The 26267-nt window shown below is 38.3% G+C and overlaps 1 protein-coding gene across 5 annotated transcripts in view; it reads left to right on the forward strand.

Moving 5' to 3' along the window:
• The window catches only part of GRID2 (glutamate ionotropic receptor delta type subunit 2), a 744842-nt gene that overhangs the window by 438439 nt on the left and 280136 nt on the right, over positions 1-26267 (forward strand). For all 5 annotated transcript variants that reach the window (XR_003992319.2, XR_003992318.2, XM_030492665.2 and 2 more), the window contains exons 3-4: positions 8844-9128; positions 25324-25529. Coding sequence is in view for 3 of the 5 variants with exons in the window: in XM_030492665.2 (XP_030348525.1) it covers positions 8844-9128; positions 25324-25529 (491 nt within the window). In the remaining 2 variants the exon portion in view is untranslated. The remainder of the gene's footprint in view (positions 1-8843; positions 9129-25323; positions 25530-26267) is intronic.

A 26267-nucleotide genomic window follows, 5' to 3' on the forward strand; every position in this document is an offset into this window, starting at 1 on the left:
GTATAAGAGAAATCAGATTACTCATCCAGAATTAGTCACACAAGGAAGTAAGGGCAGAGGTGGGACCAGGATATAAGCTTTCAGATTCTCAGTCCAGTGCCAAATCATCTAGATCTTGTTGTTTCTTGATACTGGAGAAGATAGGATGAAGTAGGTGGTTTATGGAGGGTTTTTTATTATTATTATTATTTTTAAGAGATGGAGGAGGAAACATGAAGAGGGAGTGCAAGATGCTTTGCCTGGTTGGAGCACGTCCTAAGGAGAGAGGGAGAATAGGCAGTGGGAGGATGAAAGGCAGTATTCTGAAATGCTCAGGGGAAGAAAAAGCAGATAAGAAGTTGAAGATAGATCCAAGATAGAAAGGCTGGAAGGGAAAATTGCCTGACAATCTGACTGATAGATGGCAAGGAAAGTGTAATTTTTGTCAAATGGCATCAAGTTCAGTGCTTTATTCTCTTAACAAGACTGTTGCCCTAGCTTGTTTTGAACAAGTCCATGAAATGGGAATTGTTGATGCTCAAGGTCTAAACAGGTTTTGTTGTTGATATCTTTTCCCCAACACTTCTACACAGACTTTTAGAGAACACTGAACTAGAGTAAATTCCTATGATTTTATCAGGATGTTATCTTTTGCTAAAATTGTCCTTAATTTTATATTAAACTGCTTTAAGACTCAGCCTTTTTGTTTCCATATAATTGCTGCTATGCAGCAATTTTCTGCTCTGCAGCAGGCAAGCTAGCTATTAAAAAGGGTATCAGACATTATGTGCAGCTTAATAACTTCTCAAAGGGTGCTGGGTAGGGATGTAAAAATACTCAACAACAGTGCAAGGGCAAGAATGAACTAAGTAAGGGATGGAGGAAGTTGCACAGTAGACTAAAGTAGTAAATGCTTCATCATCAACTGTAATCTACCCATGGTTACAAATGAAATGAAAAGTTTTCATTTTGCTGAATGGGTGAATGGAAATCGTTCATGCAACACTTTGAGCAAGGATGCTGGCTGGTGCGATTTGGCTTGTGTCAGTGAGGGATCAGCACAAGAAAAGGGAGGATTTTGGAGTCGTTCTTGGAATCTAGGCCCTTATTTCCTTGCACTCCTTATTTTCCAATGGGCTACATTAACTTTGCAAATAGTCATCCTTGTTGGGATGCCAGGATCCTAGAGGTCAATTTTGTGATGTGTCTCTAGCCCTTTCTCCAATGACTGTCACTGCCTGGTTTTAGTTGATTTAATCTCATTCTTTCCCTGCCCCTCTTCACCCATTAGCACTCCTATCGAACCCCTCTATGACAGTGCTGGCAAGGCACAGTCTCCTCTGGCCAGATGTATTAGCACTACAGCCTCTTTTTACCTCTCAACCACAGGCAACCTGAAAAGCTGTAGCACTTTTGGGGGGAGTATATTCATGTTCACCTGCTAGAGGAGATGGCAGCTAAAGCCATTCTTTAGCTGAAGATCTGTGTCTGTGTAACTTCTTTAAAATGTTGGAAGATTTGTAATGTTTTCCAAAGCAGTCCAGGCTTCTTGAAAGGCTAGGAGCCATCACTCCTCTGAGACAAAACCTGGCTGCAATTGTTGAATACTGAGTGAAACAAGATTTGAAAAATATAAGACGTTTTACTGCTGTTTCTCTGCCTGGTGTGGTAATCTGCCAAGATACGTGCCCTCTGTGTGCCTCTGTAGAATTGAACAGAAGAGCTGCAGGCTGGCTTGCAAGGAGGAAAAAAAAAAAAATTAATCGGGACTTTTGTCCAAAAAGAAAACTTTCAGAGCCTTCAATTTGGTAGCCTTTTCAAGCTGTGATTCTTTCAAGCTCTCCCATAGCATCCTGCAAGAGAAGGTGTCAAAATACCTTTTGTGTATAAGTCATGCCTTCCTTCAAACTTCTAGTTTATGTTTTCAAGGCTCAGATGACTTATTAAATTTTAATGTGGTGGATTTAACATTAGCATAATCGACAAAGCCTGTATACAGGAACAAATCTGACCCAGAAAAGACTCTCACAAAATGATTTTCCATAAAAACATCCAAAAGTGCTTGTGGTGTAACAGTGATGCAAATGTGCTCTCTGGTAATATTTGTTACTCTTAGATGTCAGAAGTTTGGATTATTTTTCCCAAACAAAGAAATCCCAAGGCTTAGGAAGCACAGCTGTTAAGACTCAAACACGTTTGTTTTACAGTCAGGACAAACTAAAATCCCTTAAAGGTTAATTGCAAGTGAATTTAAAATACTGTTAGTATTCTGAGTTGTGGATAATGTAGTGGAGGGGAGGGGGAGATTGGCTAATGTTTACAGAGAAGATGTAAATGAAGTGGCTTTCTATAACCTTATCAAGAAAAGGAACAGGATAGACTCTGTTATCTGCACTGCAGAGGAGAATATTCTTTAAATCTAGTCAATAATATTCCCCCCCAATCTTGCCCTTATTTCCTTCTGAATAATTTTCAGGATATATTAAAAATGTGCTGTCACTCATCTCAAAATAATTCAGTTCTAAGACTGGGATAAACCATTATGTTATAAAGGAAAAATAATTTGCAAGAGTGGAATCACTATCCAGAAGTGACTAAAAAGATTTATTGAAAATTGGAGGCTAGGCTGACTTGATCATGAGTCTCATAATCACATTTTATCCTTACTTCTTGCATCTGAGATTATGAACACCAAACAAAAAGACCTGTAATTTGTTTGTTTAAATTTCTTGTAAGTTTTCATGTCTTATTTCATGTGAATACATTCTCTTTCTGCAGTGAATTCATGAAAGTTTTGGGACTGTTGTTTTAAGATGACAAAGACCAAAAAATTGCGTTGTGGTTAGCATGGCCACTTGATAAAGAGGGAGCATAAAGAAATCCAGACTTTAACCTTATTCCTCACCTTTTGCAACAGGGAATTTAGATGCTAGAGTCCCTCAGTCTTCATTAGCATCCCAACACTAAGAAAGGACTTGAGGAGCAGCCAGCAGCATATTATACTCAAAGTAAACAAGAACTAATAGCTTGTATTTTCAAAGCTGCATAGAAGTTCTGATTGCCTAGTATCCATTTAAAGGTGCTGAAGTCACTTGCCATTGTATTTTGCCCCTAGAATCAGCTGATTATCCTGATTTTGATGTGGATTAGTCCAAATGGGGTGACTCACTTTCTACAGAAATCGCGAGAAAGCTAATTTGGCCCAATCATATGGAGCCCTCCCAGTTTCAGAGTCCTTGGAGCACTTCCAAAACACAGAGCACAAGGCACAGGGAAAAAACTGTTTATAACTTCTCACTCTCCACCCGAAATATCAATGAAGAGGGGATTGGTTTTTCTCCTAGCTTCACGTTCAGCTAAATAGCTTTGGGGCACTTCTCTATTGGGTAATATGTGGAGAACATCCGGGAGTAGTGAGACTGAAATTATGCCAGCTTTGGAAAGGACATCCAGGGGATGTCCTTGGGGTGTCCAAGTCAGGCCCATGGGACCAGGACTCTGGGAAGATGGTTTAGATCTAATTTCTGTTCACTCAACATATACCCAAACAACAGCACAGTTCTGGAAGAAGCCTGGTAGATTTTAAATTGTAGAAGATGAAAAGGATCCTAAAATACATCCCCGAATGTTTAAAGGGATACTACCCACTCTTTATGCACAGTATTTAGCATTTTCAAATAAATAGTGTTAAGAGTTGGTCTGACTTTGTTTACTCTGTAATTTAAATGGGAGGAAATTAGGGCTGTTACTGAAGTCTCCTGAGATCTTATACTAATTTTTTTGTTGTTGTTTTTTCAATTTGTGGTGTATGAAGGTGATTTGTCATGATTTATTATCAGGAAGAAAAAAGGAGAAATCAGTAAGAAAATGCTCACATTTATAGCAATAAATCTCAGTAGTCCTTTTAGGTGCCCCTTATTTATTCCTGCATCTGTTTTTAAATTCACTCTTATTTATAGATTATTTTTTTTTTCCCTAAATTACAGCAACTACTTATTTAAGGACCTACCTTCATTTCCATTTTACAGAGAACACATTTTAAGGGGACGTGTAACCACAGCCGTTTAAATTCTGCTTTCCTGGAAGTGCTTATACAGGCTGATAGCCTAGAAGTAAATTATTTATTTCAAATTGCATTGGCTATGCTCTTTATTTAAAAAAATACCATACCAAACACAAAAATAAGGGGGTTGTTTTCTTTAGATGCTGTGCCAAACTAACCTAGACGAGATTTTAAAAGATGGCTCTTTGTGTTACTGTGATTGGCCCACCAGTGTTGGAAATTCAGTAACTTGGCGTTTTGAGAAAGGCAAGATAAGCTGATGGGTTAAATGTAGTGTAGGGTGCACATCAGAGTGTGCTATACATGCCATGTGCCGTATGTGCTGTGTATATCTACAATGGAGAAACATTTTAAATTACCAAAGAAGCGTGACCAGCAGGTCGAAGGAGGTGATCCCGCCCCTCTACTCTGCTCTCATGAGACCTCACTTGGAGCATTGTGTGCAGTTCTGGTGTCCTCAACCATAAAAAGGACATGGAGCTGTTGGAGAAAATCCAGAGGAGGGCCACAAGGATGATAAGAGGGCTGGAGCACCTGCCGTATGAAGACAGGCTGAGAAAGTTGGGGCTGTTCAGCCTGGAGAAGAGAAGGCTGCGTGGTGACCTCATAGCAGCCTTCCAGTATCTGAAGGGGGTCTACAAGGATGCTGGGGAGGGACTCTTCCTTAGGGACTGTAATGATAGGACAAGGGGGAATGGGTTCAAACTTAAACAGGGGAAGTTCAGGTTGGGTAGAAGGAAGAAGTTCTTTACCGTGAGGGTGGTGAGGCACTGCAATGGGTTGCCCAGGGAAGTTGTGGATGCTCCATCCCTGGCGGTGTTCAAGGCCAGGTTGGACAGAGCCTTGGGCGACATGGTTTAGTGTGAGGTGTCCCTACCCATGGCCGGGGGGTTGGAACTAGATGATCTTAAGGTCCTTTCCAACCCAAACCATTCTATGATTCTATCCTATTTTATAGATATTCTACATAATCTGTCCATGCAATGTGTAGAATTCTGTGATCAGTTTTATTCCTTTAGCCAGTGAAGATAAAGTTTTTAACAGCAGCTGCTATCTGGTGATTATGAGGATGACTGAATGTCTGGACAACTTATATTTAAACATAGCTTATAGTATGGAACAGTAGCATTTTATAAACACTATTACTAATCTTCTGTTCCTTCTTTGTTGAACTTGCAATGGAGCTGTGTACAAGTCCATTTGAATTTGACATTTCTACTGTCCTGACTGAGGACTTAAAAGACACAGTAATATTTTCCTTATTCTAGTTGATGGCAAACTAACATTCCTTGATCATATTGGCAGTAGACTAAATACTTGCTTGGAAATTCAACCTCTAAGGAGGTCATAGTAAATAAAATTGCAGCAGAGTTTTGAATGGTGAGATACCATTTAAGTCCTTTTACATATATATGCATGTGTGTGGATTTTTTTTTTTAACACAGATGGGACAAAATAAACTTCGATATCTCAGGCTCAAGCAGAGAATGTAAACAGGATTTCAAATATATTTGAACTAGAGCTTTTAGTCAATTGATAAGATACAGTTGAAAGATTTGGATCACTTGGAAAAGGATTTAATAGAGTTCTTGTTTGTAAGGGGGGGAAAAAAGGGTTAAGAAAACATCTAGACCTTAGTCTTACGCTTTTTACCAATCAACTCTTCTGCTGAAGCCAACGGACGTTCTGCTTGGCTAAGGAATATATGAATACCATATATGATAGTTTGACATATTGTACAGGCTTTACTTTGTATGTGTATATATTGTAGAAATTATATTTCTGCTCAACGAATAATCCAGTCAGACTGACTCAGAGGCTAACTCTGCAGTTCATGCACTCATTTTCTAGAAAAGCCTGCCTCTGAGATAACAGCCCTTTTTCCAGCAGCTAACTCTCTGTGTATTAAATAGTCTCTAAGTGTACAGGAATAAGGTCTATTTGTGAGCATAATTAAGTGCATATTGTCCCAGGCCCGCACACACGATTCTCATAAGCATAACATGGAAGAAGGAGCCACACGGGCAGCTTCAGTCCTGAGGCTATTGTAACAAATGTGGTGCAGCGTCAAAAGAGAAGATTTTAATCCTTTATTCAGTTCGTTTGCCAGTATTAGCATTCGGCCCTGTGGAGCTGAATGTTCCATGCTGCTTTCTTCCCCTTCATATTTCAATAACAATTTTCACAAAAACCATGTTTCCCACATCAGAGCATTACAGGGAATGTACTGGTTATTCTCAGTCTGAAAGTGTGCCTGGAAATTTAGACATTTTCAAGCAATTTTTGTAATACAGTTTGACTCTGCTATATTTTTAAAAGTTGTGTTTGACAGACTGGAGGGTTATACTACATATTTTATTTGAACAGGTGGCATCAGGGCCATAGAATCATAGAATCGTAAGGGTTGGAAAGGACCTTAAGATCATCTAGTTCCAACCCCCCGGCCATGGGCAGGGACACCTTGCCCTAAACCATGTGGCTCAAGGCTCTGTCCAGCCTGGCCTTGAACACCGCCAGGGATGGAGCATCCACAACCTCCCTGGGCAACCCATTCCAGTGCTTCACCACCCTCACTGTAAAGAACTTCTTCCTTATATCTAATCTAAACTTCCCCTGTTTAAGTTTGAACCCATTCCCCCTTGTCCTACCACTACAGTCCCTAAGGAAGAGTCCCTCCCCAGCATCCTTGTAGACCCCCTTCAGATACTGGAAGGCTGCTATGAGGTCACCACGCAGCCTTCTCTTCTCCAGGCCATGTAGACTTAAATTTTAATTTAATTAAAAGCAGGCTTTGCAAAACCTAACATTGATTTTTTTTGTCTATTACTATCTAGCTATAAAGATATCTATTGACATATCGATACAGGTATTTATTGATGGATAGATCGATATATCATTAAAAATAGTTTGTTTCGCAAGCAGTAGCATACTCACTGGGATATGCAACCTAGATATTGCAGGACTTGGTGCAGGAGAACCACATCAAGAAAAAGATTCAGCATCTCCCTACAAAGATAACTTGACAAGCCTTTTATCTTCGTTGAATGTGATGATGAAGAATGTAACAAGCAGCATAAAAGATGAATACGTAATAAGATTGTTTTGAAATGTTCTGAATTTTAGAAACTTATGAGATGCTGGTATTTTTTTTTTGGCCAATTACCAGCGATATTTGGTACTTTTCTGAAAAAGGATACTTGTGGTTATTGAAAATGTATTACCTTCAACCTGAAGCCCAGAAGCTGGGCTATATTCAGAGCATATACAGAAGGAACACTTTATCCTAAGCTATAACACTTTGATACCCCCCTGTGGAAACACTTGCCCTCCCATATTTATCTGCATGAAGGAATTCAGAAGTGTTTCCATCAGACAGAGCCTCAGCAGCATCTGCATGCTCGGGGGATCCACTGTGGCATGTTCCAAATCTCTGTATCTCAACAAGAATAATGCACTGGCATTAGAAGGTAGTTCTCTGCATTCATGAACTCCTGTGCTATCCTTTGGCTACAAAGTCACTCTCCACATGTGCCTGAATGTGGAACTCCATTCCTCACACTGTAAATATTTCCACTGAGATCAATAAGTGTTTGCGAAGTAAAACGTTAGTCACACTAAGAGCCATATGATATGAGGCAACAGGTCTGGCACTAAAATATGTTTTCATATTTTTAGGGGAATATATTCTCACATGTGGGTTTCTTGTTTTTGCCTGCACCTGTTTTGTCCTCAGAATATTCCTGCAAAATAAGTAATTGCACATTTCAGTATTAGATGTTCATATGTAAATGCATATTACTCTTTACTGTCCCATTGCCTAATTTACATGTATAAATGCAGGTTAACTGCAGGTGTAGCTTTGCCAGTGGTAAATTGAGTATTTCAAAATTTAGTCTTAGGTGTACTCTGGGGAATTATGGTACGAGCCTGTGCTGTTTCTTCATTCAAGCTCTCAAGTCTGTTAGAAACCCAGTATAAACACTTGACTGTGCTTTATTTCACATGGCAATCCTTCAAAATTGCACACCTAATCATTATTAATTTGTTTGATAATTATTGATTGCATTAATGTTAATAATGATAAACACCTTTGGTATTAATATGGATGTCATTGGTATTGTATTTCAGACCGTTTACTGTATCTCAGCCCTCATTAACAGGTCCATAAGTTACAGGGTGTTATTTTTGCATAAACAACCCCATGCCTTTCTTACAGAAGTGAGGAGAGTAAACGTATAAAAATTGTTCACTGAATTTTGAAAACATTTTGCTATTCATAAGACTAGCTTTTGGGGTTTTTTTGTTTGTTTATTTAAAGAAAAAGAATAAGTTAGAAAAGATTATCAAATACATCCCCTAAAATCCAAAAGCCACTCAGTTTTTCTTGGACAAGTTAATGTCTGTAATCATATTCAGTTGTCTTTAAAAGTTGACAACAAGCCTGAGCTCTTATTTCTGCAAGTTTTCTCTGTATAATGCAAAGATCCTATTCATGGAGTTGTTGTGCTAGACTTTGAGGAGTGCTTATCTCCTTGGGTGGTCATGCTAATTCAGTAGCTGGAATCAGTTAATGGTCCTCAAAAGGCACACGGGTGGGTCTTGTTTTCAAGGGATAATTAATTTCTGGGCAAGATGGACAGGGAAGTCTTCCAGGTTTCACCACAAGACAGCTCAAATTTGATCCATATTTCACTTGCTTGAACCTGTTGTGTTTCAATTCCCAGTGTCTGTGTTTCAAAAGCAAAATAGGCCCTATGCACTAAACCACTCTCACCTTGAATATTGCTGTGTTTTCTTACAGCCTGTGACCTGATGAACCAAGGCATCCTGGCTCTTGTTAGCTCCATTGGCTGTACGTCAGCAGGATCCCTGCAGTCGCTGGCAGATGCCATGCACATCCCTCACCTCTTCATCCAGCGCTCAACAGCAGGAACGCCAAGAAGTGGTTGCGGACTCACCAGGAGCAACCGCAACGATGACTACACGCTCTCCGTCCGCCCCCCTGTCTACTTAAATGATGTCATCTTCAGGGTGGTCACAGAATATGCCTGGCAGAAATTCATTGTTTTTTATGATAATGACTATGGTATGTATTTATTTAGCAGGGTGACTTTTATTAAATTCATAATTCTGTTGAAAGCAGTCGCATTATACTTTTATAGTCTTCCAATAGATTATGTTTTGCTCGTGAACATTTACAGTTCTGTCAGCATTTCACAACACCTCAGAGAAATCTATTTCTAAAATCCATCAACATTTACAGGTTTACTTGATAATTTCTTTGTTAGAGTTAGCTGATAAATGGAGAACTTATCTGGCTTTCTATTCTGCCAGTGTTTATGAAGCATAAAAGTTTTTAGCAAGCTCTCTTGTTCTTTGGACTGTAGAAATATAGCAATTCAAGTGGCAATCAATGTGTGAGATTTTATATTTTATAGAAGTGTTTATTGTATGATGAATCTTTTTGTTGGTGTATATTTGATAGCCAGAAGCTGAAGCAGGGGCAAATGTAGGTCAGGGGCCTCAGCAAGAAGGGGCTGCTATTCATACATGTAGAACTTGTAGAGACTACTTAGTTTTGCAGAACGAGGAACTTGAAGAGGAGGGCCTGGAGAAGGCAATGTTGCTTCTATTTTGAGTTCATTCAGTGCTCCTGAAAAGTGCTGAGTCGATGGTTGTGTGATAGAGTGACACACATGGTGGCGTCACAAGGCTGTGCCATCCAGCTTGGTAACTCAGCCGAGTTTGATACAGGTATTTTCTATGGCTGAGAGGAGAGCTGGACAGATTTCTCTAGTATAGGTGCATTATCTAACTAATGATCTTGTTTTCTATGGAAAATTGCTTTGAAACCAGACCTGTTTTCTTCAGACGCATCCATAATTCATAAGTAATCATGACTGGTTTGGATGAACATTTTATAACTTATTTGCAAAGTTAAATCTTGGAGTTATGGAAAACTGCTTACTTCAGCGACTTGCTGTGCATAATAGCTGGTTCATTCAGGTCAGATGTTATTGATTTTTCTGTTCCCTGGGTACATAATAAATTCTTAAATTAGAATGATAGAAAATGATGAATAGGAGAACTCCTATTTATAACTAAGCAGCACCTAAAAGCACCAGCTACAGGATAAAGAACACACACCAAAAAAACCCATCCAGAAAGCTTGCAGCAGAGTATTTTTGCTCCTGTTTTATGAGTTCATGCATTTAAGTACTAGTGACCTATGAAGATCATAATCTTGCCAGCTAAAAGATATCATTTTGTATGTATTTTTGAGTTTAAACCCCCCAATATAATTAATATTTTTGAATAATTATATCTGTAAATATTAGTTTTAAATTATCCAAATTTCATTATTAATTTGAGAATGCAGTTCAGACATCATGTTGTTTTGTCCTTGATTTCTGGGTAAGAATCTCACTAGCATGTGACTTATGTAAGACAGATGCCTGCCTGCAAAGAACAAATTTCAGACCAGTAGCTCATTCAGTGACATATCATCTCCAGACATGACATGTGGCAGATACCAAGTCTTCCTACCAGCCTTTGTGGTGTTCTGACTTCAGTAATGCCATACTGGTCGAAACAGATTGGTAATCTGAATCGGATCAGTGATCATCGTCACGTACATCAGGAAAAGGTGCCAAAAAAATCTGTATTTAGTAGATATTGAGCAGTCTGCCCTTTTCTAACCATTTGTGTGGTTTGGGTATTTTGGGTGGGGGTTTTGTGTTTATTTAGGGGTTTTGTGTTGTCTGTTTTGTTTGTGTGTGTGCATAGTTTGGGACTAATACCACAAAATAGCATTGAAATGCAACCCGAGTTTTAAGTTAAGCTGCAACTTTGAATAGGGCTATTATGTTTCTTTAAATTGAGCTAAATCCTTGACTTCAACAACCATCCTGGGGCAGCAAGATGTTTCTATATTTTCTTTTTGCTTCCTACAGGTTTTTTATAAAATTTTGTTGCTGATTTCACTGACTATCTCCTCCTCCACTTCTACTAAGGAACAAGAGAGCGGAAGTTTCACTGTCTCTAACCCAAGGCTTCTCTTGTTGTTTCCATTACCCTGAGAATTGTTCTCTATCTCTCCAATCCCTCTTCTTGCTCATAGTGGAATGCCTCTCTAATTCCTCAGTACCCTGTTTCAGGTGAAATCGTTAGGTTTGACACAGTATTTTGCCTGTTCTTAATTCTCTTAGCCAGTTTTTGATCTATGGCGGTAGTTTACCTCATACCCATGATGACATTATTTTCTTAGCAGTCCCTACAGAGCAATCTTGACAGGAGTTTGTTATAAATCTTAACAAATTATGTCACTTTCTCCCTTTTTCCTCCTATTTTATTAATATACTCAAAGCATTTCCAGTATGGTAGCAGCGCACATTTTTCCAGGTTCTGTATTGACTGAAGAGGGTCTTGCACAGAGGGACAGGTGGAGAAATTCAGGGCATGAAAAGAGAAGCTGGAATGAATTGTTAATGGATTATAGAGTGGAGAAGTCTGAATTCAGTATTCGCCCTGCTTTGACCAGGAGATTGGACTACGTAGCATTCTGCATTTCCATCCAGCTCTAATTATTCTATGATTCTGTGATGTTTGAGGAAGCCATTCATTTAGAAACAAAACAAAACCAAACCAAACAAATAAAGAAAGCAAACAAACCAGCATCAGTTTGAGTTTTGTGTAAGAGTTGGCCTGCGAACCCCAGAAGAGCTTGAGGAAGGGAACATTACTGTTAGCTTCTGTGCCTGTTTTAGAAATCAAGACTGGGCATGCAGATGTGGGATGGAAGCCCAGGGGCAAGCCATCCTGTTGGTCAGTGTCAGTGCAAGTAAGGGTGGTTGTAATTTCCTCTGGAAGATCCCAGCTTCATTCCTCAGCCTTCCTAAGAGGATCTGCTGCAGTGTGAGATTTATTTCTTTTCTCAGCTCACACAGCCCTAAAATCAAAATCTAGTTGGAAGCTTTGCTCAGTTTAGCTGCTTGCAGCAGTTAGTATTAGACATTTTAATGTAACATTTAGTATTAAACATTAAAGTAGGTGGGAGACCAATGCTTGCATTAGAATTAAATTCATATTAGGGAGAGATTATTAATATGTTCTGCACAGCCTTCTGCAGTACTGATGCTTGTGCAAGTGGAGCAATTTCTTGCCCTGGTGGTCTCTTTTTGCATGTGTGCTTTCTTTCTCAAGGTATGTATTATAACATTAAGTGATGTCTCCATAGTAGTAAATGACACTTGAAAAGTAATGGGAATATAGATTCTGATATGTGTTAATGCATATTTTTCCCCTTGTTGTAATTTTTTTTTTGTAGGTTAGAAAGCATGAAAATGGTATTAGACTGGTTCCAACAACCAGCAGAATTCTAATACTCCTTTCTGAGAAATTATGTTGTATAGTGATTTAATGTAACAATTTATAACAAAATTCTTCAGTTGTATTACTGAAATTATTTCCACTAATAATTTCATTCTGTGAAAGAAAAATGTCTTTCATATTAAGAAAAATAAATCCTTCTGTAGAACTGGGCTCATATCCGAAGTAAATACTGTGCTAAACCAGATTCCTTGATCCTTTAAAAGAGGCTGCAACCATTTATGTATCAATTTATCAGTATCACAGTTTTATTAGTGAAATTAATTTTGATTTTTATATTGCAGTCTGTCATAGATTCCTTGTCATTATCAGAGAGTTGAAGAATTGTTTATAATTGGAAATGTGTCTTTCTGCAGGGCTGAGAGTTACTTCCTCAATGCTATCCTTTTCAAAACTCCCAAATTCTTTCTTGAATATAAATAGACAAGTATATTCTGTTTTAACATTTTAACACTTCTTCCATCTAAATGCTAGAAGGTTCAAGTCTACTTATAGGTTCTTTACCAACAAAGAAAGTTGAAGTTTTTGAAGGAAGTAATTCTTTTATTAAGTCATAACCAGCTGGGTATTGAAGAAGTAATGTAGAAATAATTGACATCTGTGGTCAATTGATGGGTTATTTCCAAGTAAAATTGTAGGTAGCATGACTATTCTAACACAAAACAAAACAAAAGGCACCTTGATAATAATCAAAAAAGTGTTTTGTTATTGTTGACTTAATTAAGCCGAATAACAAGTGAAATATTTTTGTAAAGCCATAGTCTTATGTCAGTGGTAGAGCCTTGCCGGTAACAAATGTGAAGCTAAAAACCAGTAACATTTAATGAGTGAGAAGGTGAGAAAAGAGAACACTAACTTGTTTATTTCATTTACTATGATTGCATCTTTAACTTTAGTGTATAAACGCAGATGAACTTGTGAAAATCAGAATGAGGTGAGTTGTCTTTTCCCCCCATTCTTGTTCTCTGCTGGGGTGATCTAGATCAAACTCCCAGTGAAAATATTGCAGTCAGTTTTCTTGTATTCAGTGTGTTTTGTTCCTTGAGGTAAAACAAATTAAAGGCCTGCCTAGGACATGAAATCTGATTTTGTTTAAGAAAATTTCATAGGAGGATATTAAAAGCATTCAAGGACAATTCTGTGTTTCTTCAAATGCCGTTAAGAGCAGTCTTCTTGCAGAGTTAAAGAGTAAATGGCATGAAATGCAGCAAAATTATGCAGTAAATTGACGCCTTTCTCAACCTGATATTAAAATTACTATCCACACAATATCTACAGGCCACGTTTACTTCATTTCGGCAACCAAACTGGTTCTTACTCTTTTCATTCTTGACTTCTCAGCTCAAACTATACGATCACTGTGTTGCAAAGGGTAGCTCTGCATCTCCTGGTTAAAAGCAGGTGTAGAGACTGGGCAGTCCCTCCACTGAGTCTCTGAACTCTTCTTTAGGACCATCAGCACTCTCTTCAGTGAAGGCATTTTCAGACTGGATGCTGTAAGTCTATAACTTATATCTTTGGAAATTGCAGAGTTTACATTTGTAAAAAGAGCCACTGAAATCTCTAATCATTTTGAGCAAGCTTTGCCAATTTACTACATTTTTACTTTATGGTTTCCAGTTCAAAGCAATCAAAGCAGAGTTTGAAAGAGCCTCATCCATGGACTGGCATCTGTCAAGGGCAAGTCCCCAAACAGTAGCGAGAAAAAGACCCTTAGACATTCAGTTGCAGAGGAAAACAAATAGTCATTTCAGATACGAATGTGTGAACCAGGGCTATATAAGCAGAGTAATTGACCTAGAATCCCAGTGTATTGTTGGTTTTTATCTCCGTGGTGTATCAACAAGGGGAAAGCTTTTGTAATTTTTGTCTTAGTCTTCAGGCAGTTTTCAGTTCACTGCATTTTCCAGGAATGCGTAGGTACTTTTCTGTAGTGGTAAATTCGTTATGAAGAAACCAGTCAATCATTGCAAGAACATTATCGTGAATTTTGTGCAATTTACAGTGTAGGTATCTCTGCATCTCCAAGATGAAAGAGAGAAACTCTAGCTGTTTGAAAACATTAATTTTTAATGTTTTATTGGTTCCAGAGCAGATAGAAAGATTCTACGCGTTTTCTGGAAAAGCTGGGGGAATTAGGCTGTTTCTGGAGAATGATTTTTGTCTTATTTCCTATTCTCTTTTATAGCGATGGCAGTAATACCTTAAAACCCATCTGTATTTTATATATATAAAAAAAAAAGTTATGAAACCCCACTTCTCTGTCCAGTTTCTGGCCTAATCTTGTGTTTTTCAGCCCAGTGTGGCTTTGATATGCAATCATCAGTCGATTTATGTGCTATTTACTGATTCCGGGACTAAGATATCTTTGCTTACAATTTTTTGACCTTCCTACTAATACTATGTCTATTTGGCAATGGATATTTGCCATTCCCTTAGGTGGTAATTTAACTTTTGTGAAGAAATGAAACATAACCAGCATTAAGGCTATGAAGGGGATTTGCTCTGTGAGGCATTCCCATAGCAAATGGAGGTTGAAGTAGTGACCGAAGAATTCACTGAAAGGAAAGGGAGGAGGTTAGCACTAGGAAGGAATTTAGAGGGCATCTGTCTCACAAAACTTGCTCATGGATCTCTCCTCTTGGCCCTCAGCATACACAGGGGTTTCAGATTATTTGTGCACCAGTAAAGGATGAGGGCAGTAGTGTGAGGTACCTGGTCACATCACTAAAAAGATGTCTCAAGCTCAATCTGAGGGAGTATTTTGGAGAAAAACACAAAATACAGTCTCAAGGAGGAGAACAGTGAGATCTGTATTTCTGAGGATTCCAGCCTGAGTAGAGAAGTCTGTGAAACTAAGAAGGTAAAAGAGACCATTTTCCCCATCCCTGCCCCAGGAGGGTGGTTGTTTTCAAATGAATTCCATATAGTGCTATAGGATTAAGAGTATTGTTCTTTAGTAATCCTGGAAAAGGGATTTTACCTGAAACTCAAAAGGCTGAGCTGCTTGCAGAGAGGCTGCCTCCTGTTTTGTAAGAGGGCTGCTTGTTCTGAGATGATGCTCATCTGTACATATGGGCCCTGAACTCTTTGTATCTCCTTTAAAAAATATGTAAAGTAATTGGTGGATAAAGGAAGAGCAACTGACATTATCTACCTGGACTTGTGCAAGGCATTTGACAATGTGCTGCACTACATCCTTGTCTCTTAATTGGAGAGGCATGGATTTGATGGATGGACCACTAGGTGGATAAGGAATTGGCTGGATGATTGCACTCAGAGAGTTGTGGTCAACAGCAAGGTTTCAGGGAGACCTTAGAGCAGCCTTCCAGTACATAAAGGAGGCCTACAAGGAAGCTGGAGAGGGGCTTTTTATAAGAGCAGGTAATGATAGGACAAGGAGGAATGGTTTTTAATCTGAAAGAGGGTAGATTTAGATTAGATATTAGGAAGAAGTTCTTTAATGTGGAGGGTGCCCAGACAAGTTGTGGATGGTCCACCCCTGGTAGTGTTCAATGCCAGGTTGGATAGGGCTTTAAGCAACCTGGTCTAATGAAAGGTGCCTCTGTCCATGGCAGTGGGGTTAGAACTTTAAGGTCCCTTTCAACCTAAACTGTTCTATGTTTCTAAGTACTTCCATTGACACTTTCCTCTACACACATTTTGCATATATCTGATGACCACTGACAAACATGTGTTTGAAACCATAACATTTTCAAATAATTTAAAGTCTTAATGCAAGTTTAATAAAGATTCATAAAAGAATCATGATCTCTTTAATCAATTGCAAATGCTTATAATTACCCTGGGGCTGTTTTCAGCTGCCTAATGACTATAATATTCTCAAGTCTGTCTCCAGACAGTCTTAAAACTGTTTATTACTCATCTGGCTCTTTGCCATCTTCCCATACTCATTCACTTCATGGTGCCTTAATAAACATATAATTAATTCAAGCTTATTATCAAACTTTTTTTCATTAGTATTTATTATGTCATCCATATAGAGAAAGGAACATGTATTTTTCATCTGTGTAACTTCAATGTGTCACTTAGCTGCTAACTTGTGATATAACTGTGAAACCTTTGCAACAACTTGCTTTTGCTGGTTGACATTACCACTGGAAATTGAATATACGTTTTGGTTGACCCTAGAATCACCCAACTTCTGAGATAACTGAACTATTCTATAAAATTTCTCTAGTGGAACAATGGCCATGTTTCTGCTTTTTAACCACGTAATAGTTGGGGAAATGCATTCCAGGAACTACAAGTGAACATGTAGAAAGGTAAGAAAGGGTTTGTCATTCATTCATACTGCTGGATAAAATATTCAGAGGCTTGGCCTGGCAACTCTCTGTGTTGTGTTAGTAAGGAAGGAAGACCAAATTTTTTATTATATCTAGAATTACAGTCCTAAGGTCAAAATAAAACTGTAGATGTTCTCCTAATATCCATGTAATGGGTAATCACTGTAAATGAGATGCTATCTCAAGGCTTTGCAGAGAGATGAGATTTCTTTCATATATGCAAATGTTAGATTAAAAGTGACTTATTTGAAGACTTTTTGAACACCTAAACCTTGTACTGACCTCCACTATAGATTGCTGAGTAGTTTTCAACTCTCAAGGCATTGTTTTAAAATCTTCTCAGAAGTATTAAAACGGTGTTTGTAGGCTGATATTTTGGCAGCTAAATAAATGAACAGTTATCAAATGAAGAAACTATTAAAGTACTTCGCATGTTTAATGGAAGAAATTATACCACCACTGGAAAAAAGGCATGAGTTAAACATAATAACATCATAAATGTCAGATAGTATCATAAATCGAAAAAGAAAATTTCTTTTTGAGAGTTCTAACCAGTCAAGAAAAAGAGGAAGCACAGACAGGAAAAAGCTAGAAAATATTTAGTACAGTATTTCTAAATCTTAGTTTATCAACATGGCTTTCATAGCTTATGTTCTTCACAGCATCAGTCCACTCATACTCCTGTTTCTTTAGTATAAACTTTTAACCGACTGAAAACATTATTGCAGAGCAGAGGGATGCAAAGAGAAAAAATTGTCTGAAATAAGATTATAACACACATAGTAACACTTGGTTTATTACCAGGAAGTTTGCAAGGACACTCACTTTGCCTTTCCTCGCCACCTCCTTGGAAGGGGATGCACAGCTCCTCATACTTGTGAAAACCAACAGGGAGCAGTAGTGATTACAGGGAGAGTTGATGTATCATACAAACAGAAGTATAGATTACATGTTATTAAATAAAGGTATATATCTAGGCAGAGGTATAGAGCTCTGTTGTACAGTTGTATAGGATTTAAGTACAATTTTTCAAGTCTGGTGTGATTTTAAAGAGAGTAAATGCTGAAGATAAACAGCACTTCACTCTAAACCATTATCATCTTTGGAGGCACTTGGCAGGGAAAGTTTATTTCTCTGAAAGAGGTTGTTTCACTTAAAGACAACTCCTAGAAACCTTTTGGAATCTCTAATGCAAACTGTAGTAAGAAGAAATTGAATGAAGACATAGAAAGCAGGTTACACAGTCAAAACTATGTGATTATAGAGTATATTGCTTTGTCAACCTCCACGAGTGAGGGGTAATCACAGTCTGACTCCCTTTTTATTTCTGAGAAGCTAAGGTAGCAGCTGATACTCTTAAGGATTAGTTCTAGCTTCAATTTGATTTATCGTTTTCATCCTTTGGGGTTTTTTTTCCTTCTTTCTAGTTAAAAATGAGAAAGTCAAAGGAAAAATCTTGTGTCAATCACCAGTAAGGTTGGAAACTTAAAGTCTTGCATGATTTGAAAACTCAAAAAGTTGCTATGTTTCCCCCCAACATTGATTCAGCTACTTGAGACTATCTGTACTGATTTTTCATATTTAAAGGGTAATCTCTAATAACTGACATGTGGCGTGAAACAAAAAGTTAATGTAAATGACACTTGGATGATCCATTAAAATAAGGATTACATAGATATTTCAGCAGTGCCACCATAGTTCATAGCAAACAAAATTGAAATTATTTGGGTTTATTATGATTTGGAATAGAACAATGGGAAGAAAGTATATTTTTCTTTTTTCTTAATTGGATGATGTTAAGAAATTTGAGAAAGTTTGTCTCTTTTTTTGAAAAGTGAAATTTCAGGAAGTTGCAAGCAAGAGAGGGGAAAGCCAGTCAGTATTAGCATTTACAAACTTTCAGTTTCCCCCAAGAAATGTCATCCCTACTTGTTAGGTTCCAGAAATTTTGATAATATAAAGGAGATTTCATATGTAATTAAACATTTGAGCTTGAATTTACTTATGAGTTTGTCTGCTGCTATAGTCTCTGAACCTAGATTATCCAGCTGAAACAGTTCAGGTAACTGCTCCCTCTCAATTCCCACATGCTAATACGAAAGCTATGTAGATTTGGGGGCTTTTTAATGTCTTTGTTTTGCTTTGGAGGCTCGCTGAATTACATATAAGCTGACTAAGGAGAAGGAATCCCACTGCTGTGAAAGCTGTATGAAGGACTGTTATTGAATCATCATGCTGAATTGTTGTTTTTCTCAGTGTCGATCTTAACCATGTTAATAAATATCAGCATGTGCACAGGAATGCAAACGCTTTGCTCAAGGCTTTAAGCAGAGCACTGGCACCATCAGAGTCTGGCTGGAGCTGCACATCTCCCTTGTGTACAGTGCATTTCCATAATTAACAGTTGCTGTCATGTTATCCATCATTGTGAAAGGAAGAATCACTGTGCTAGACTTATAAAGCTTTCTTGATAAGAATTTGAACAGTGTCATTCGTTATACAATGCCTTTTCTCATCAACTGTGCAAATAAAGTGTTCTTTTGTGTAAATCAGCCAGTGAATATTTATGACAGGTGCATTCACCTTTAGTGCCACAGCTGAATCATCTGAATACTGTGAGGAAAATGTTCTCAGATCTGAAATGGTATCAGAGGGAGGATGAGCTAATAACTATAAACCAGGGTTGAGATAACCAAAGTGCTGAGTTGAGTGCCTTGTAATTTAGATGGAATACAGTGATAGAAGTGAATGGATTAATTCATTACTGCTAGTGAAGAGTGCCATCTTTCTCTTCTCCTGGCCACAGTGTGATGAGAAAATTTTTTAGAAACTTTGCATCTGCTTCTAATTTTTAGATCTCTCATTTTTTATTAGGGTGTAAGAGGTACTTAGCATGTGAGTTGTTTATTTAATATCTGCTGCTCTTTTTGTACAGTTTATAAAATCTGTATGTGTATACATACTGATTTTCCTATATGACGTGCCTGAACCCCAGCATATTTTGTTCTAGGCTATCATGATCATTAGACTTTCCCCAAGATGGATTTAGGGGACTTGCCCCCTCTGAAATTATTTATTCCTCTGCATAGAAACAGAGATGGCAAAGGAAGGTTACTTAGGACCAGAGAGAAGAAATGAGAGGAAAACCTGATCCAATGATCAAAAATAAACCCTTGTGGAAGGACTATTTTTAATTTTTTTAATACTAAGGTCAGGTCATGGAAGTCATGTGTGCCATGTAAAGACCTCAATGAAAAGAGAGCAAAGACACAATTTCTCCTGTAATCTGGTATTGAGGAAAGCTGCAGATTTTAAATCCTCCAGATCTGAAAATACTGGCTCCTTTTCCCTACCAGCTGACTGTGCATATTTTCTGCCACACAGCTGGTGAGCTTTCCATTAAATGGTGCTAATGTTTTTCTTAGGTGAGGTTTGAGTGTTGCTTTTGGGTTGGTCATTTAAGGAGATTTAGGTATAGGATCTGTAGTCTGTGAAGGATGCTTAGCTCTGCCCTGGGCATGTTCTGCAACAGCATTTAAGATACTTCCCTGTTTCTTGTGGTTTCTCCAATATTGACAAGTTGTTTGATGAAAAGACAGTGTGACTTTAGATGCTTGCATTTGATTTGACTTGCGCTTCATTTCCTAAGTTCTTTCTTAGGTCAGTTCCATAATAACTGACACAGTAATGATAAGTCTGTAGTAAAGCTGGCACCTGACTCAGATCTCGGCTTGCCTAGTATTATGCTGAGTACCTGCATTTGAATGTATCAGTCAGGTCTTGAGAGCTTAGGAGGCCTTGTGCTCACCCATGCAGGATGCTCTGTTCACACACCTTAGCTGTGGCTGCAGCCAGTCTGGTGCATCCAGTATTGAACCTTCTGTGCACCAGCAGTGTAGACCACAAAGCCTTCATACAGACCTCTGCCTTGTGATGGCGTGGGTATGTATGGGTAGTCGGGAAAGGTAATTTCTGATAAAATCCTTGATAAATTTTGCTTGCCTTGCTCTTTGTTTATTACACTTTCCAAGCCAACTTCACAATCACTTAAATCAGCCACAATTTTGGTTAAGAGAATGTGATGTTTCTTTTAAATTTCCAGCCTGTTTTAACCATATAGCTGATGCTGAGTATGACTGCAGAATGGTGTTATGTTCTTGTGCACACGTGTAGAATGGAAGTGATGGCCTTCCAGTGAAAAAAACAGAAAACGTAATACTAATTAGTAGTGACACTGAGTTGGGAGGGGAGATAGCAACTTTGGCTCTTGCATTGGTCTGGGTCTATGTGGTAACTTTGGCTTTCATCAGCAAGGAGTGATACTGGTGATAATGGGCAGCTCTTCTGTGTTTCTGGAAATGACTGTGACTCATCTGATTTAAATAGAAAATAGAAATGCGTCTTCTGGCTGGGCAGCAGGTTGGTGAGCAAATTCAGGGCGAGAAACACCTGTGTTCCAGACATGAACAGTCCTGTGTCTCCGCAGCAGAGCCATCTGTGACACAGGTTGCTTGCCAGATTTTTCTGCAGAAGGAGTTTATCTATTAGAAAGATGATTCCACAGTGCACTGTGGATATGTGCCACTTTGAGACAATCCACACAGGAAAGATAATGCTGCCCATTCAGTGGCAGCATCTGTTCTTTGGCATACACTTTGAATATGATCATTGCTAGTGACTTGCTGCTGAAATATTGGAAGCACTATCATGATTTAAATAGCACTTAAATAGCAGGGTGCTTTTATGTGCTCTCTGCTGGTTCACAGCAGCAGGTGAATGTTCCAATACCTCCATTCTTCTACTGGATAAGTTGGGTATGCACAAAGTGTGTGTTTATTCCTGCCCACAGCTTTGTGTTGTATCAGTGCCAAAGGCAGAAGTAGTAAAGAAGGTTTATGAATGGTCTGATATCTTTTCCATTAGAATTGTGGCGATTTCCTAAAAGTGTATTTATTACACTGATACCATACTGTTGCTATCAGTGATAATAAATGTAGAACTATAGAATACTACCAGACCTCTGTTCCTTTTGTCCCTTCATTTGGTGAAGATTCAATATAATTGTTGCATTGTTTATATTTGTGGCAAACAAAGCTGTTTGATCTCATAATCTGTCTTCTGGGACAACACAGATTATACAGAATATCGAACAATAACTCCAGTGTGCTTATAAATTAAGGTCAAAGGATCTTGTTTTGAAAGTACAAATAAAACTTAGGTGGTTCCTACTTAACCTGTTCTGGTGACAGAGAACAATAAATTCTATATGCTATAGAATTTAAGGTTTTGAAAAGGCTTTCATAGCCTAAGTAACTTTTCCCATTGATATTTAGATAGTGTACCTAGATCCTATCTACATGCGTTGCTTGTACTTCAATAATTTTGACTCCAATTGGTCAGTTTTACCCAGGTTTTTATTCCATTTGTCTAGATGTTGAGTAATTCTGGGCAATGAGCCTCAGAAACACTAGAATGAAGGGGTTAAAGTGGAAATAAGTTATTTTATCATTTGCATAAATCTAGGCATGTTTGTAGCAGTTCAAATAATCTTGTTGGTATTTAAAGTGCCAAAAAATTCTAACATCTCTGATTAGACTGAATTTAATTTTCCTGATTTAGATATTAAATAGAAGCTGTAATTAGTATCTGATTCTCTTATGGAACTTTATTTTTAGGGTAAGCATGTATTTTATTCATGTTTAAACTATTCTTCAAGTGTTTAGTAATACTGGTATTGCAGCAGTGTCTGAAGAATGGGGTTGCAGTGCTGAATGCCTAAAATATCTTAAATGCCTAAAATATCTTAAATGCCTAAAATACCATTTCTTTCCAGTTCATGGTATTTTAGAGCACTTAGATAAGAAACCCAACTTTCTGACTGTGGCAATCCAACTTCCAAGGCTAACCCTGTTGAATTATTTTTATGGACTGCTTGATTATAAGCTCTTACATGGTTATTTCTTTGTAATTTGAAGTATCTCAATAATCTGGTGCTGGAGGAGGATGGCTATCTGTAACACTCTCTAGTGAGTACATCTCTCCTGGGAAGACAGGCAGAGCATTTTCTCTTCCGTGGTGGCAGACCTTAGTTTTCCTTATGGAACTGTTTGTGGCTGGAAATAAGCTAATCAGAGTGTGAATATCTAAGCCTCAGATCTTTTTGATAGGACCGGTTGGACTTCTGTGAAACACAGAACTACCCAAATATCTTATTTTGCCTTAACCTGAAGTTAAATACCAAAATCACTGGTGTTTGTCAGAACCTTTGAACTTTCAGAGTGTGTTGGGCCCTCCCAAATCCTCAAATGTGTAACTCAGTAAAAAGAGTATTCGCTGGGCTTGGAAAAGGGAAAGCTTAAATTTAGTTTTGGTGCAGTTTTTCCAGCAAAGTTGGCGAAAAGATTTCTAGCTCAGGTATTTTGATTATTTTCTCTGATCTTAAAATGAACTTTAGTTCTTCTAAAAGCTGTCACCTGTCAGTGTACCCCTGAGAAGGTAGCTACTGCAATCCTGATAAAGTAAACAATAGCTACATGCTCCCTTATTCTCTGTGGCTTCTCTTGGGGTTACCTGTTATCACAATGTACCAGTACCATGTCACTTGTATCACCTGCAAAATAGACCATCCTAAGGGCCAGCCAAAAGCCCTTTCCTGACAGAGTTTATGGCTGTTCATGTAATAGCTCTTCCAGGGCTTAGAGTCTATCGTGCTCAAGCATTCCTCCAGTCTGCTTTCAGTCTGATTTTCCAGATTTTGCTGTCCTCTCGCATCATATGCCAATTGCACCTAAAGTGCTTCTAGTAGTATGAACCCTTTTGAGCTTCTTCATCCTATGTTTACTCATTCTATGTTAGGATTAAATAGAGCCTTCCTCCCTTCCCCCTTCCCCAGGTATAAGGGCAGAGAGTAGGAAAGATGATATGTAAGGATGAAAGATCTCACAGTAGCCAAGCCGTTATGAAAATCTAGTTGGAAGCTTTCTCAAATATAAGGTGTTTCATGAAGAAAGACACATGATCAGCCTGTGGCCTCAGGTTTGACCATTCCCCTGGAAGACAAGGGACTGACAGAGCACCAAGGGTGTAGGAGGGAAGCAGAGCAGGAACTGCAGTCTCCCAGGGATGGGATTGAACACCACACACCTAGGAGAGACTAGATTTGGTATTCTAATGTGAGAAATACTTTTTGGTTGAGTTTTAACCACAAATGCCCCCTAAACCCTGAGAAACCTTTCTTTTTAAAGAAGTGTTTCTTCAGGAATTTCTTTCTGTGATGGGTTACTGGTTTCCTTCCTCACACTCCCCTTTCCCCCTCATAACTAGTGCCTGTGTCAGCATCTGTTTTGTTGTCTCTAAGGCTGTATCTTGCTTCTGTAAATGAGATTGGATGGGTGTGCAGGAGGCTGGCATGCCAGCAGGGAAAGAAGGATGTCCTGCTGAATGTCCCCTGGGAGAACAGGTCTGAGCAAGTGCTGGGGAGAGGAGACATATCAGGGAACTGGTGACTTAGCTCCAGAAAACACATTGAGAACCTGCAGTGGTGTGTAGGGGTCAGACAGTGAGGACTCCCTGAGGCTGGAGGGATTTTTCTGAGGTCGAGGAGACCCTGCTCTAAATTATGAAGTCATTGAATGATTTTAAATTTAAGCTTCAAGTTTGGGGGTTTAGATAAAGCCATTCAAAAGAGCGGGGGGGGGGGGGGGGCGGAATCAAGCCTTTTCGTTGCACTTGTGGAATTCACTACTGGAAAAAGCCTTTCAAAGGACCAGCATCACAGTGTAAGGGTACCTAGCCATTTCAGTTTGGGGGACATCAAAGATATTACAAGCTACCTGGTGAATACAGTATTTTGCTGATCAATTCTTCCAAGTAATTTTTAAAGAAGGATTTACTCAGAATTAGCCAGAAAGGTCTATTAGAGCAGTTTGCTATGGAAGAACTTGTTAAATTCCACCAGCAGTAGCAGTACCACACGAGGGCAGGCAGTACTATTGCAACTCTATGTCGTTTTTGTTTTGGTTTTGAAGGAAATAAACAGCTGTGCAATTTAGAACAACATTAAGACTTTTGGATGAGTGAACAGTCCCAAGCTTCACTTAGATACATTAAACTACATAGTGTTGCATAGTTTTGAGTCCTTCAGAAGAAAATAATCTGCTTCCTACCTTTCTCCCCCTCAACTGCCTTCCAACAACCCTCACTAGAAGGAAGCACTGTCATCATACAGTCATCATAGCTTCACTGCTCGTTATGGATTTTAACACAGAAGTCAGTCCTTTAAGAAAAATAAGGAACAAGTGTGGTGATTGAAAGAACAAATTAAACACGCTAGAAATATTTGTAGGCTTGTTTGCTAATGGTTCCTTTGCACAGTAGCTGATGTGTGGCCATTTCTCCTCTTTTAGTACTTTAAAAAATGCTATGAGCATAGCTCAGGAAGAGCTCCAATGAATATTAAGTTAAAGCCCAAAGGGGTCTGTCTACCTGACACTGGACGAAACACTTCTGTGAGATGAATTGAGCAGTTCTTTGTGTCTTTTTTTCCACTTACTAATTAACATCTTGTTTGGCTTTTGATTTGCCTAGATATCCGTGGAATACAAGAGTTTTTGGACAAAGTATCTCAACAGGGAATGGATGTAGCATTGCAGAAAGTAGAAAACAACATCAATAAAATGATCACGGGGCTCTTTGCCACTATGCGAATAGAAGAACTGAACCGCTACCGGGATACTCTGAGACGGGCTATTCTTATAATGAACCCTTCGACAGCCAAATCATTCATAACAGAGGTATGTGTTTATCAGTGGTAACTTCTTGTTTTGATCACCAAGATTACAGCTGTTTGTCAAAACATTCAGTTTATTTGACTTCATAAAAACAATCAAAAAAAAACCCCCCAAACAACCAAACAAAAACTCCAACTAAGAATGTAAATATTTTCATTTCAAAGATCATCATGCAAAGGCATGTTTCCATGCTTATCAGTGTACACACCGAGCAGTATAGCTACAGTCTGCATGAGCAAAAGCACTTAGGAAACATGCAGAAGAATCAGCACTCCAACTTCTGCTGAAGCTTATGGATATTACATTGCTATTTCTTTGCTCATTGTGTCCCTCACTAGATAATTTTTACAAGTGACAATTTTATTATTATTTATATGAATATATATAATATGTATTTGTGGATAAAATGCGTCTACCCAATTGGCATTTCAATTTTTATTTAAATAATATTTGATAATGATCTGTTATGTACATTACTGAGTAATGGAATTTATGAAGGGCTGGATCTGAATGAAGAATTTAAGACAATGGGCTTACAGTTGTGCTTATGCATTTAAACAAAAACTGCAAACAGTATGGACAGAATTTTTAAATCCTGTTCAGGATTTAGTGACAGAAGACTTTCATATCACATTCGATTATGACATGTATTTTTTTTATTAGTGGCATGGTTCTTTTTACACAGTACTGTGCTGTTTCAAATATGGTTTTTCCCATGTGTGTATACACGTCATCATCAAC

This window comes from Strigops habroptila, chromosome 7, assembly GCF_004027225.2.
Source record: "Strigops habroptila isolate Jane chromosome 7, bStrHab1.2.pri, whole genome shotgun sequence".
NCBI lineage: Eukaryota > Metazoa > Chordata > Aves > Psittaciformes > Psittacidae > Strigops > Strigops habroptila.